This window comes from Parasteatoda tepidariorum, chromosome 1 (assembly GCF_043381705.1).
Source record: "Parasteatoda tepidariorum isolate YZ-2023 chromosome 1, CAS_Ptep_4.0, whole genome shotgun sequence".
In the NCBI taxonomy this organism is placed as follows: Eukaryota; Metazoa; Arthropoda; class Arachnida; order Araneae; family Theridiidae; genus Parasteatoda; species Parasteatoda tepidariorum.
This window is the reverse complement of record NC_092204.1, coordinates 38812175-38827696: the sequence shown is the minus strand read 5'-3', so window position 1 is coordinate 38827696 and position 15522 is coordinate 38812175. Positions and strand designations below refer to the sequence as shown.

General features: G+C 25.8%; 1 protein-coding gene across 2 annotated transcripts; it reads right to left on the bottom strand.

The window, feature by feature from the left end:
• Positions 1-6434: 6434 nt before the first annotated feature.
• Positions 6435-14983, bottom strand: LOC107447020 (mitochondrial glycine transporter A). Of its 2 annotated transcripts, none has more exons than XM_016061833.4 (11): positions 14734-14983; positions 14357-14431; positions 13579-13691; positions 12589-12673; positions 12119-12189; positions 11689-11794; positions 10476-10545; positions 10280-10378; positions 9322-9488; positions 9121-9213; positions 6435-7302 (listed from the first exon to the last, which is right to left on the bottom strand). In XM_016061833.4, the coding sequence occupies exons 2-11, from the start codon at positions 14420-14422 to the stop codon at positions 7276-7278; spliced, it is 897 nt and encodes a 298-aa protein (XP_015917319.1). In that variant the 5' UTR covers positions 14423-14431; positions 14734-14983; the 3' UTR covers positions 6435-7275. The 2 variants fall into 2 exon arrangements, with proteins under 2 accessions (XP_015917319.1, XP_071034989.1); XM_071178888.1 differs by lacking the exon at positions 14734-14983 and adding an exon at positions 14545-14590.
• Between the last annotated feature and the right edge of the window lie 539 nt (positions 14984-15522).

Below are 15522 nucleotides of genomic sequence, written 5' to 3'. Positions count from 1 at the left end.
TAAAAATTAATGTTGTACCAAAACATTTAAAACAAGAAGAAGAAAAAATCTTGCTAAGTTGTTAAAATAAATTTAGTCTAATTATTTTCTCCATATGTCTTAATTTTTTAAAAATTAATGTTGTACCAAAGCATTTAAAACAAGAAGAAGAAAAAATCTTGCTAAGTTGTTAAGATAAATTTAGTGTAATTATTTTTTCAACATGATATATTAAAAAAATAACATTTTAAATAAAACACTTTACAATATTGACATTTTTCTTGTACACATCCTACTCTTCATGAGAAGAGCTGACCTTAAAATTTTAAGAATTTTATCTGGGAAAATTTGAAACCTGATTTGAGTGGCCACCTTGTATATGATTAATGGTTTCAGAAATTATCAAACTCCATAAAAAATGATGTTTGTAACTATTTATAAATATATTTATAAATATATTTTTTGAAGAGTACATTTCTCTTCTTTTACTGAAAATTAAAGTCCCTAACTTTATATCATAGTTAAAAAAAAATAATTTTAGGTATTTTGTTTTTAAAATTGAAAAACTTATTTTATTAGTATTTTAATTTTTGAAAATATTAATTATTTGTATTAAAAATACTTAGAATAAAATAGGTTAAAATTAATACCCTGAATTGCGATTAAATTAGATATAGCAGGTTAAAAACTAGTTCTATGGTTCCCAAAGGTCAAACGTTAAATGAGTGTTGCACAATCCATTAACTGACTTTGCGGACTGGCATTCTGAACATAAGTTCAAATTGCCACCCTGCTGAATTAGAGTGATATTCATAAAGGTGGTAAATAAACAAGGCAATGCTCAATTTGCCATATGGGCTTCAGGAGCTGTAAGCTGAACTTGCTATCCTTAATTCAATGGCATTTTGTGTTTTACAATGACCACCACTAATAAAATCATTGGATTATAAAATTAACAGCTGCCAAATTTTAAAAGTTGTTTAACATGTAGATAAAAAAAATAATATGAGCCCAGGGTTTAAGCTGAGTCTAAAAATTCATTAGCAAAAAAGCTAAAATCTGAAAAAAAGTTTTAGCAAAATGCTAAAATGCCATTAGGCTTATAAAATTACTTTATATCAAACAAGTACTGTAAGTTATCTGACAAAGAATAGCTTAATGTACAAGAATATCAAAAAGAATACCTATAACAAAAAAAAAAAAAAAACACATTTATTATTTATCAAAACATTTTGGTTTATAATTAACAATCTTCCTTTCTTTCATGTTTGCCCATTTTACAAATGCTTCTTGAAAGTTAAATGCACTTTCAGGGCCCTCAATATTAATCATTAACAAATTGTTTACATGGTTGATTAACAACCTGTTTCGAATATTAGTTTTAATCAAATTAAGGCAGCTAAAGCCCCTTTCACAGTCAACAGTGTGCATTGGTATTGTTGCACAATACTCTATAACAGAAGTTATTAATGGGTACTGTTCAGACACATCATTGGTATATAAAAATAAAAGTAATTCATTAAATGACATGTTTTTACATCGTTGCATTAAGATGTGTTTAAATAATCCCCATTCACATTTTTCACATCATCCCCATTTTTTTTAACGGAATTTAGTAAAATCCTTTAGCAAAAATGCGAAAATGTTTTGTTGAATTTTAGCATTTTTGAGGGGTCTTTTCGCATTTTGCGAAAAAAGCTACCGTAGCGGAAACCCTGGGTCACAGAGGAAATATTGTAGTTTTCTTTCCACAAAGAAGGAGAAAAATACCTCCCCTTTTCCTCTACTCAAGTTCCAGGATGAGTCAAATTTCCACTTTTTTNACCGTAGCGGAAACCCTGTATGAGCCTATCATTTATGAAAAAAAGAAAGTACAGGTGTAGGTTGCACTTCTTGGAGAAATTGATGGATCAACCTTAAAAAAGACCAAAACTGGTAAGGGGAGAGTACATGAGTGAACAAAAATAAAACTGCTTATGAATTAAGGTAGGTTACAGAATTCCAATGATCTCTAAATGTCGCTGCTCATCTGTCACGCATTTACTTTTACAATTAAAGTTTTAAGGGAAACACAGCCTTGCTGAAAAAGCTGTTAAACAAAACAGATAATAGAATGTCTTTCTTATTTAATCATATAACTAAGGAATATCCGTACTGTTTATTATTTTAGCAAGCAAAAACAATTAAGTCAGAATATTGATAAATAAATTTAAACCAGTTTTTGTTTAGTGCTCTTATTTTATTATAGTTCAGCTTTGAATAAAATTTTTTAGCTACCAACATAGGTAAAAATCATGATTTGAGTGTCAAGAATTAGCTCTATATAAATTAGAATAAAACCTTGAAACTCGACGTAATATTAAAATTTAAATAAACTTTAAAACTATGTCTAATTGTTAATTTCAAATTCTGCATATCGGACAAACAATATTCAAATCTTTTAAAACCTTTCAGCAAATTAAAAAAATTTAGCTCATGTTTAATCTAGGTGTCAAAAGTACATTAAAATGGTCAGAGATGATTGTGCTCTGGAAAAAATGTATAATTTTCGCTAACCATGATCCGGAAATCCAAGGTCCAGAAATTTCAAGAAATCACCGATCACATATATGGATAAAAATTCTTGTGTGTTTTATTTAAAAATATTAGAATTTATACAGGCGTCTCTTTCATTTGTAAATATTTTTTCTGGTAGAATAATGAATGTGATTAGATATAAAAGTTGACTTATAGATAATTATTCAGTTAAATTATGCTGCATATAATTTATAAAGACATTCATTTTTTGAAATGCGTCATTAATGATTCTACTCAAGAAATTTTCAGGATTTTTGAGTTGGTTTCACAATCACCCCAGAATGGTGAAAATGAAACATAAATATAGTATTTATATTTCAATAATTATAAATTAGCTTTTAGTGTATTTGTAAAATTTAAATTTGCACCTTTTTCTTCCAGAGTTTAGATATGCCAATTTATAAAGTCAGCCACTTTACTTAATGAAATGTCTCAGAACGAATGTGATTTTAATAAGTGGTGGTCACTGTTCAGTGAAACCCATTTAAAACGATTTTCTTGCTTGATTATTTCATATTCTTTTACACAATTTTGTCCCCTATTTCTGAAGTACTTAAGGATTTTATAGAAACTTCTTTTTCTTCAAAGTTAAAAAGTTTTTTAGACTGCCATTTGTCCTTTAAAAACTAAGAAAATCCCCAGCATGAAAGAATTCAAAAATCTTAAGTAATGAAATTCATTGTGACTAAAACTTCAGGATTTTTGGAAAAAGTTCTAGGCAATTTAGTTTTTGCCATTACTTTTTTTGAACTTCAGAAAAACGTGTCATGTTAAGGATAGAGAAATCGAGTCCTTGTATCAATACAAGGCTATAAGAAGGAGAGAGGATAATTTAAATCAACTAGTTTTAGTATTTACTTTTTTTATTTATGTTAGTCTGTACTATCTAAGCTAAGTTTCAATAAATACGTTTGTTTTTTTGCATATTATTGTAACAACAACTTATACATATCAGCCTTTTAATGTATATTTATGAGTTTTTTAAAAAAATATCTAAGCTTTCCCTCTAAAAGAAATTTATTGTTTAAAAAGTTTTTCATTTTTTTCCCATTAAAAACTGCTAAAATGGGTTTTACTGTCTGTTTCTTCTAGTGTTTTAAACCTGAAACCCACTTTATCTGTGCTGCTTTGTTTTAAGTAAACAGTATGAAATTTTCATGTTAATTTATTCATTCTTTAATTTATTGATAAATAACAAATCTACTATCTCACAATCCAAGATATATTATCATTTTTTTTATAAGCTGTCGTGAATGCAGAGAACTGCCATTTTTTTCATTTCCATTTTCAGCTCATAAACCTGCCATCATCAACTTTGCCTTAATAGTATAGTAGGATAATGATGCTCAGATGTTTATTCTCGAATGCGGGAAGAAAATTGCAGTCAATATTTTGTGTCTTTTATTATAATCATGCAAACTGCCATTTGTTCATTGTGTATAATGCAAGTCTAAATGTTACTCTTGAACAAACATTTTTGTTTTAGTTTCTTGTGGGAAGCCACGATTGCTAGCGTAATATTTAATATTGTCATTTTTTGTGTGTCAAAATAGCTCACATTTTAGTAGTATATTAAGAAATTTAATATATAAGAAAATATGATAAAAAGCTGTAATGAAATTGAATCTTCTAGATTTTCAAAATATTTTTGTAGAACACTTGTCTTCTTTTAAAGGATAGATTATAAAAAGATTTTTCACCAATTTAAATAAATCTGCAAAATAGATATTTTCAAATTATTTAGTTGTTTAATTATTTAGTAATTTAGTTGTAAGTTTTTAAAATTATGTTAATTGGAGATAGATTAGTATGAAACTGGAAGTTTGATGATGAACATATTGGTAAATAATTCTAAAATTAGTTTCCTGACACCAAGTCTAACTTAATGTTCATATCAAACAAAACTTTTATTTGGGATATTGAGGTGCTGATTTCAGGTACAATAAGTTTGTGGTCAATTGTATTGCATAATAATTTATTCCTGCATTGAAATGAAATGAAATTGAAAAAAAAAAATGAAATTGAAGCAATTATTGTGAATAAACCAGTCACACTGTAAAAGGTGTGAGACTTCTAATTGTTCAGTTTCAGTACTCAATGTTTTTGTTTAGAATCCATAAATGTTTGGCAAAAAAAAGTGGTAGGACTTTTTTGTGGCATTTAGACTTTTTTAAAGTTGTCTTCATTTTTTTTTAATGGGGTGAAATAGATTCTGAAAATTTATACAGAATAATTATCGATAGTGAATAAATTTAGAAAAGAAGTTTTATGTACTCTGTTTAAAATAAAAATTAAACCTAAATTTAAAAATAATAATAATATTTTAGCAATGCATTGGTTAAGAAAAATGAATTTCTATCTAGTAAGAGTTCTAAACTTGAATCCTCACAATTTGAACATGACATCTTTCTGAGTTATCTCTTTCCCCCACTTAAAAATGTTTTTAGAAGAAGGGGTATTTAACTTGAAAATCTGCTACTGACTTCAAAATAAATTCAGCATCTCAAAATCAATATAACATGTTTTATTTGACTCTTAAGTTTTATGTTATGCTGAATGCCATTTTTTTTGTTTCAAAAGATTTCATTTTCAAAAAAAAACTATCTCCAATTGTACATAGGTAATATTTTGCAAATTATTAAGCTTGATTTAAAAAAAACTAATAATTTTATGTGTATACTGATTATATGTATTTTTTATATTGTAATTAAGTTTCGTTGACTATAGGTAGGTAATATATATTTTGTCATTTGTATTCTGTTTGTTAAAAAAAAAAAAAAAATTGAAGCATGATTAGTTTATTCAATCTGTGTCATGACATGCACATTTTAACTTATCTCAGTAAAGATTGTCAATTGGTAAGCATGAATTATTTGAACGCTACTTTGTTATGAAAGTCCTGTATTTGTTTTATGTAATAAGTGCATAGAAACTTCATAAAATTATAAAAATATCAACTTTAAAAAAAAAATGTAATTGGCTGCTGATGTTTTGTTGCATATATTTGTAGAATAGTGTAGAGAGTTTAGTGGCTTTGTGTTAAAATTTTCTAATGAAAGTTTATCTTAAAATTTTCATTATTTCTTATTATTGTAAAAAAAATGTTACATGTTTCAAAAGAAAGTAAGCGATATGTTGGTTATTTGTGGTATTTAGTGATATATATTCAGGAAATTTATTCCTCTCATATGTAAAATTGTGACGATTATTTTAAGTGATTAAACGAATTGTGTTTACTCTGTCTCACAATTGGTTTTTTATTGTTTTTACATTTTGTGTATCATTTCATGACGCTTTATTGATGTAAGTTGTGTAGCTGTTTTATGCTTTTTACTGCTTGGTGTTGTTTTGTTTAATAAAAAAATTATGTTTAAATATTCGTTAATTATTTTTAGTGGCCAAACTGAAATGAAAATCATAAACATCTGACTGAAAACTTTGTGTTTGGAAGTATAAGCAATTACCGAGTGTCCCAAAAATAAGACAGCTGTAGAATATAGAAACATGCATTCTGCTAAAGAAACCATATAATTTATTCCCAGCCAGTTTCAAAGTGGATTGCAAATTTTGTCCTCAGCCATCTTAGACCTCAACTATGAACAAAAATGCTTTCTGCTACTTGTCAGACCATTCAAATTGAAATATTTGCATGAATATCTGTAAATTTTATCCTCAGACTCCGCTAAGCTGTTACTGCAAATGGTAATTATTGTTTGAAAATATTACTTTAAAGTTTTTCTTAGTTTGCAGCGTCATCTGTTGATGAACTTACAGACCTTCCATTGTTCTTTAACCCACTCTGTAAATCAGTTATTTTTTGATCATCCAGTATTTAAGAATTACTTATGTAGAATTCATTTAAAAACAAAAGACTCATGACTTTTTTTTAATTTTATTTAAAAATATATATTTTTTTTTAATAAAAAGTATTTAACAAAGCTAAAAGTCAGCGCAACAAGATGCATAAAACTATACAAATATCTACACAGTGTAATAAATAATAATGCACTAAGCATCTTCATTCATTAAAGCATGTATTGATACAATACAATGAGAAAAAATTACTTCCCTTAAAGTAACATTCAAAACAATAAATATATCATTTAAAAATATACATATAACAATACAAGACCATAAATATCTCAATATACTTTTATAAATAAAAACATTAAACTAATTCTTATTTATAAAACAAAAAAGAAAGTAAAACTAATTCAATAAAAGGTATTTTAAAAAGGCAAAATATTTAATATTGCAAGTAAATTAATTTTTAAAGGTATTTTTAATGAAAAATTAGATTTAAATAATGACTCAACATTTAAATTATCAAAAAGGAAAGTGATTTATGAACATTAATAAACAAGTGACAGCAGAATATCATTTCAGTAATCTTTGGCAAAAGGTATGTAATGTTGAATTTGTCAAATTAGTAAAGTATCATAGATTTAAATAATGATTCAACATTTAAATTATCAAAAAGGAAAGTGATTTATGAACATTAATAAACAAGTGACAGCAGAATATCATTTCAGTAATCTTTGGCAAAAGGTATGTAATGTTGAATTTGTCACATTAGTAAAGTATCATAGTTTAATATCTATACACAAAAATGCAAATGGCATATACAATTCCTTCATACAGAAAATGTCTCTGTTTGATTTATATTGAACACACATTCCAATGCAATCAGTTCTTTTAATAGAACAATATCAGTCCTGCTTATTTCAATCCGGAGCAGCTTATGACCTGAAGAAGAATTAAAATTGTAAATAAAAGTTGGTAGATGTATAATATATTGGTAAATAAGTTTCTTGGTAACTTTAAAGAGAACTTTCAAACATATACAAAACCTATTTTACACAAATCTGCAAAAAAATTTCCAATTTTAAACTTTAGTTCTTTTATTTTAAATATTTCTAATTATCTTAATAAATATTATAATAGTTCTAATTACCTTTATTATCTACATACCAATAATACAGCTAAGTTTTGATTATTTTACACTGACTAAACTTATTTCTATAAAAAAAATATTTATTAATGTTTTTTTTTTTTTTTAAAAATATTGCTATTGGCCACTGAATATTTTTTTGGTCAAATATTCTGCAAAATCACTATTTATTCATCCCTATGACGTACGATAGCTGGGAGATAGATTAAATGAGATGGAGGAAATATTCAGGGTTGGCTTTTTGCCGGCAGAAACTGGTTATAACCGGCAGAAACTAAAAAAACTTCTATATTAGTTCTAGTAATTGCTTAATGACATTTTATTTAAGTAAACTGAAAAACTTAACTCCATGTAACTGTAACAAACTTTTTAGTTCATTGTTTGTAAATATATATTATTTTGTTTACATNCCCTATGAGGTACGATAGCTGGGAGATAGATTAAATGAGATGGAGGAAATATTCAGGGTTGGCTTTTTGCCGGCAGAAACTGGTTATAACCGGCAGAAACTAAAAAAACTTCTATAATTAGTTCTAGTAATTGCTTAGTGACATTTTATTTAAGTAAACTGAAAAACTTAACTCCATGTAACTGTAACAAACTTTTTAGTTCATTGTTTGTAAATATATATTATTTTGTTTACATTAAATATAAAGAGTGCTGTATGTCAAATATTTATATTAAATTCTGAAATTCAGTAATTATTATCATTTAACTCTTAACATAACTGAATAGAGCTATTTTCAAGACATAATTTGCATGGCAACAATCCAATTATTATAACAGTAACAGTTTTAATCTTTTGTGGATGGCAATGCCTGCGAGTTCTGCTGGACTTGAGAGAATCTTCTCAAATTTCTCGTTTGTGCATAGCAAATTGAGAAATTGTTTAGGTTTAGAAACTGCATCAAATTTTGTCTTTTGTTATATATTACTGCAGAGTGCAAACAATGTAATATTTGATTTTGAATGGTGATAATTTTGTAAAAAAATTGTACTTTGTTTAACATTTAATTGTTTTTTCTATGAATTATCCATTATATGTCAATCTCAGTTCTTACTTTTATGTCATTTTCTGAATTACTGCCAGTTTCTGCCATGCCGGTTTTAACCGGTTTCTACCAGTGGTTTTAACCACCTCGGCAGAAACTTGCCAACCTTGGAATATTTTGTTTTAAGTTTTATAAAAGAAAGAATTTTTTTCTGATATTAAACATTCATTGTTTACAGTTAATAGAGTTCACTATTTCTTCAAATTGAATAAGAATAGTATTCTTTTGAGATTTAGTTTTGGATTATGTTTCAATATTCAAAAAATCTTTTTTTTTCTCTCTCTTTCCTTATAATACAATTTATATGTGTGAAGCATTGCAATTATTTAAATTTTTGTAATCTGGTTCCTTAAATAAAATTTTAATTTGATTGCTGACATTAAATCAAATATATTTAACAGAAATTAAGCTTTTAATTCAACATAATTTACAAGTATATACTATCTCATAGCATATTTTGAATTTAGAAGAAACTGTTTTGGACAAATATCTATGAGCTTGTTTCTTTAAATAGCTGATTTGAAGGGAAAAAAGGAGATAAAAATAAATGTATAAGCTTACTTGTTCATACACAGTCCATGCCAGAGCAGCCATTAACGTTCTTCTAACCACTCTAGGAACCATACCAGAGAAAAAACCTTGAATTCCATTTTCCTATAAAAATTAAACAAAAGAAATAGTTGAATAATGGGCATCATTCATGAAAAAGATTGAGTAGGCAGTGTTGAATTATATCAATAAATTTTTCAAAGCAGAACATACTTTAAAGACTAGAGTAGCAGCCACTGGAACTGTATTGTACTTTTTAGGATACAGCTGCATTTTTGTTTTTATCACATCTGCAGGTTGTGTTATTCCTGCAGCAAATACTCCTGCAACTATTCCACAGGTGAAATTAACAGGTGCTGTTGAGACGTAGTCATGCACATCTAGAATAGAAGCGTCAATGTTACTTGTGTGAATAACTAGCATGTAGGAAAAAAAATAACATGATATTCAAATTTTATATATTTTCTCTACCATTTTTAGTAATATTAGGTGTTTCGAAAAATTTAACTTTAATGCAGTCTAGTTTATTTTATGCAAACATATACAAAAAAAAAAACAATTTTCCAAAATTAACATTTTTTCTAAGTTTTATTTAGATTTATTTGTCAAGTGACTGTTTTACCAAAAGAAATTCTCACAGTAATTGAGACTAAAAAATGATATCTTATAAATATCTACAAAATTCTATACTAAAGTCATAAGTAATAATATTATTATCATTTGATGTTTAAAAATTTACCAGCTAAAACTTGAAAGCAACAGAATTTTAAATATCTACATAACTATAAAGAGCTAATTTTATAAACTCTAAATTTAAAATTATTAATTACATTAATAATTATATTACTTAAAAAAATAGAGAAATTTCATTGAAAATTTTTAGTAGGCTGATTCATAACATAAGAAAAATATGTAAATCAAAATATTTTTAATAGACTATAAATAAATAAAAAGTTCTAAAATGACTTATAGGTTTTTTTTTCTTCCATAAATAGTCCAGATAATTTTTTTTCTCGTGTGCTTTTCTACTGATGTCCGAGTACACAAAACTGTACTAAACGTTATTTAGCAGAACAATAATAACTTGTAGTTTTGAAATTAACTAAATTTTCATAGCAATTTTAAAGATTAATAAATAGATAAAAGGTTATTTAATGAAAAATATACTTACAAGGAGGAACCATCTTTTTAGTTTGGGTATAGAACATCAAATAAATTCCTGAAAAAGGTGCATCTCTAAAAAGTGTAGGTATCATCCCGGAAAAAAGACCTACAAAAGAAATAAGTTAAATAATGAGTTATTATATTGTGAATGTAATTTTTTATTAACCTCTAAATTTAATTAATAAAAAAGTAGATTTATTTACCTTTTCTTCCTTCAAACTTATAAATTTTATAAAGAGCTTCAGATAAACTGTTGTATGCATAAATACCACTCTGAAAAATAAAGTTAAATAAATATTGAAGCACAAATGATTGAAAAAAAAACAAACTAAAAACAGATAAAACATTTAAAAGAAATAACTTTTTATATTCTGGTTTATGTAATTTTAACTAATAAATAATAACAGTAATTTTTAGGAATGTTATAGAGAGTGTTGTAAAAACTCTTCTAAATTTCCTAGAGCAATCAAACATGTTTTGATGAATTCCATTAAAAATTTCAAATTTTTTGTAATGCTATTTAAACTATTTATTTAAATTCAAACAGTATAAATAGTACAACTATTATTTAGCTGTGCAAATTTTTTCAACTAGTCTAAAAATATATTAATTGTTAAATAGTATACTATTAATACATTATTAGAAAAGAAAAAATTTGCATGCATAATCATAGTTAAAAGAAACAAAAAAAAAATGTTTAGATTTTTATCTTACAGATGTTTGTTTAATTATAATAAAAAGAGTTTAGTAACATGGAGAAAAAAATTTCTAATTGTATGTGTTCATTAGTTAAAAGTCATTTCATTAGTTGAAATGAAAAATTAGTGATAGAGTAAAAATTAAATGACTTAAGTATTATGCAGAAAATTGAAAATGTGATTGAATGCTATTAAAGAAATATAGCATTTTTAAAATTTAAAACACTATTTTTCATAAAGTGAATAATACTGGAAGAAAAAAAATACTGGATTTTTTAAAAAACAAATTCTAAATTGCAAATACTTTAGAAACTTTTTTTTTTTAAAAAAAAGCAAATAAATATATTATAGTGACATCCTTAAAAATGTTAGACACAGATATAAAATTAGTTTTAAATATTTCACGGATATTTTTAAGAGTGTAGATTAAGTTTTTGACCTTTATGATGAATACAAATTAATGTATTCTTTGTTTGAATAAATTAAAAAGAGCACAACTTCTTAAATATATATTTCGAATAATTTTTAAATATAATAATTTTTTCAAGCTGCTATTGAAGAATAAATGATATTAAAAAATAAAATAGCAAAATAAATCGAAAATACCAATAAAAATTTGGTATTAAATATATACACAGATCTAGTTAATATCAAACAAAATATTACACAATAGGAACTTAAATTTTATTAAATTAACAATATAATAAATTATACTCACTTCATAACGGGTTTTTAAAACAGTGACAGGCAATAATGTAACACCAACAAATGATCTGGCTAGAACACCAAAACTCATTGATTCCAAGGGATGTGGATTCTCAGAACTGTGTAAGGTAATAAAAATATTGAATTAGAATATAAAATTTAACTAAACAAAAGAAAAATATAACAACCTGAATTAATAAGTATTTAAATTAAACAAGGTCTATTTCTATATTAATACTCAATATCAATTATTATTACTCGAAGAATAGTATGACATCTCTTTATTTCAAAAATAGAAAATATCTTTAAAATTCCTAAATTCTCTATGTTGAGTATTTTAAATTTAAAATTTTGCAATGTTCATAGAGAATGCTAAAAAATAATAGCTTTAATGAAGTTAACAAATTGCAAATCTACTTTTGAAAAATATTAATGATAGTTACCCAAAGTTTGTCTGCAGCCAGTGTAAAGAACTAAAATACATTCCAACACCAGGAACACATCTCATCACAGACTGAAACAAAGAATTTAAATTAAAATATGAAAAAGGTTTACACACAAGATAATAGAAAAGATCAGACCATTAGACAATCTATCATGAATAGGAAATTAATTTCTTGAATTACTCTGTATAAATTGAGTTATAACATAAAATTTATTATGTGCTAACAATTACCTACAAAAAAAATGTCATATCTTAATATAAAATTAAATGACTAATTAATCTTATTATAAATCTAATTTTTTAATAAGATTTATAATAATCCTATTATAAATCTTATTAAAAAATTACTAATAATCTTATTAACATTAAATCTTATTATAAAATTAAATTTATAACTTAACAGAAACAATTCAAGTTGTTGCACAACATTTACTCTAAACTTTTTTTAAAAAAATGATTACTACTTACTGGTAAGGTGCCTCGCCATAAACCCAAGAGTTTCTCATTGCGTAAAACTTGCACAAACAAAGTGACCATTCCATTCTTATTTTGTCTAAAAAAAAGTTTTTAAACTATAATGATAAATAAGAATAATTTATTCTTAAGAATATTATTAACATATAAACCCAGATATGCATTTAGTGCTCTATGTTTTTTTTAATTGGATATAACTATCAATTTATACTATAAAAAACTTTAAAGTAAATGCAAAGAAATGATTACTTTAAACACAGAGTTACAGACAACTCTTAAGGAAATAAAAATATATCAATTAGATATTTGAATGATAAAGGACACATATTCTATAACAAGATGATTGAAGTAAAGTTAATAATTGACATCAAATTACTTTAATTAGCTTCCTTCAATGTATTGGGTCTAAATAAAAAGTGATTGAGAAAAGCTTCTGAGACTAAATCAAAAAATGAAATGCTTTATATATGATGTACCAAAAACAACTAAAAACACGATTAAATTTCTTTTGTTCATACTTGAAAGATGCACGATGCAGATTGCTTTGTACAGAAGGGATATTGAATATTATTCTTGGTCTGGTTGCAAATAATACTAAACAATTTATCTACTGACTTTTTGTTATCAATAATAAATTTTACATAACTTATTTCCCTTTACATTTACAACACAAAATCTTACCTGCATATATTCAAAAAAATTAGGACAAAGAAAATTGGATACAATTGAATAGTTTTATTGCAACTTTTTTTTTTTACTTTTTTTCATGAGTATAATAGGAAAATTGTTAATTATCAGATCTCATTGTGATAATTCATTTTGATTAGTGATAAAAAAAGAAATAGTGATAATTTAGTTTAAACAATACCTACTAATATTTTAAATTGTTATTTACAAATGATGTGAAACCTTATAATAATTAATTTTTTTAGGATAACAGCTATTGTAAAAATACTAAAGGCAAATGTAAAATTATTTACTTACCCACACTTTGAGGCATTTTGTATTCTTGTCTTTATTAAGTCTAAAGGCTGAAAAAGTAATGTAGAACAAGTTCCACTAACAGATCCAGCTAAAAATGATTTCAAAAATGGATACTGCAAAAGAATACATATATTAAAGCAAAATATAACAACATTCACAAGTTAACATAAGAATATCATTAATAAACAGATTCAAATAAAAATTATTTCATAAAGAGGCATTGCAAAAGAATGCATGCATTAAAACAAAATATAATAAAATTTAAGCACAAATTTAACATTAACAGATCTAGCAATAAATGATTTCAGAAATGCATGCTGCAAAATAGTGCAAATATTACAGGATTATAAATATATTATATCAGGGATCCTAGAAAAGGACAAATAATGCATAAAAATAATATCAACCAATATTATTTTTTTGCATTATTTGTCCTTCTCTAAGACAAATAATGCTACTACTTTGTACACTTAGTTTTTCATAACATAATTTTTTTTTCCGGGTACACCAAAAAAATTTTATTTGATTATGAAAACTGCAAAAGAATCCATACATTGAAGGAAAAATAAAATGAAAAGAGCATTTAAACATAAAAATAGCATTAACTAATAGATCTAGCTGAGAATTCATTTCAAAATTGAACACTGTAAAAGTGTGCTAATATTGAAGCAAAATATAATCGAAGCAAATTAGTGACCAAAATAGCATTCTAGTACATTCTAGATTGATAAATAATAAATTTACAAATAAAGAAAAGAACATTTGTAATAGCTCTTACCGTTTGTATGATTTCCATGTTGGTAGAGCTCTGAAGCAGGTGCTCGCTGTCATCGATATGGCACATTCAGGTGAGCTGCAAAAATAAAAAGGGAAACTGATAAGTGACATCATCAATTGATTAGTGACGAAAGTAGATTTTATCATATATCTAGATTATTGATAAGAGAAGCATTATATATGATGCACTTGTGAAAAAAAGGCTCTGTTTTACGTGTGTTGACGATGGATGAGTAAAGCAATGGAGAGCGTAGAAACAGATAATGATTTTATCATCTACAATTAATGTTACCTTTTTTTAATGAGAAAATGGGGTGACATTTTTAGTGAGTGATTAAATGTATTAATGAGCGGAGAATTTGACTGAAATATTTTTACTTGATTTATGTAACTTTCGGAGAAAAGGGTTGGTAAAATCACTTTAAGTCCTTGGAGTAAAATGACAGACCAAAACGTAGGTTTTCGTTCCTTAATTTTAGGAATATTATCATAATAGGTATATTATGAATATAAACTAACTATGAAATCAACTGAGTCAAAAATAAAAGCAATAGTTTTAACATAAGCAACTAAATGAAAGATCAAAACAAATAACACATTCAAATTGCAGACGACATAACTTCTTTTTACTCACTTCATATCATTTTAAATTAAACTTTTCAAGGAATTAATAACCGGGGTTAGCCGAGATACAAAATAGGAAACAATCTTTCTGGATGCGTTTTTCCGGATTGTGAAAAGACATTTAGCCGCGAAACACTGACCAATCAGATTATGGTTCGCATGCAAAAAAAAAAAAAAAAAAGGGGTCAGTGAAAATGGCCCTTTATACCGCTTGTTTCGAAGCTCTAGGAAAAGCTAAGAAAAATTAAAAAAAAAAAAAAAACATAGTTTAAGTGTTTGAAGCAATGAAATGATTTTAAACTATATATAATCTTGCCATGAAGAATTATCTGAGCTTTAAAACAGACAAATAACTTAAATATTTTAAAAGTTATTAAACTTTTTTAGAAATTGCCAATTTTGCTATATTTTTCCACATGGAGGAAAATTCTCAATATCACTACCGTAATTTCAGTTTTTAGCTAATTTTTATGAGCCCAGGTGATGTTGACCACACGAGCTTTTCATTTTCACAAAACTATGTCTTTGACGTTCTGCGCCATT

Coding starts and splice junctions, on each gene's coding strand:
- LOC107447020 (XM_016061833.4), bottom strand. CDS start 14,422: ATGTGCCATATCGATGACAGCGAGCACCTGCTTCAGAGCTCTACCAAC. Junction 11,795..12,118: donor TGGCTGCAGACAAACTTTGG/GTAACTATCATT, acceptor TACCTTACACAG/TTCTGAGAATCCACATCCCT. Junction 7,303..9,120: donor CATGGACTGTGTATGAACAA/GTAAGCTTATAC, acceptor ATTCTTCTTCAG/GTCATAAGCTGCTCCGGATT.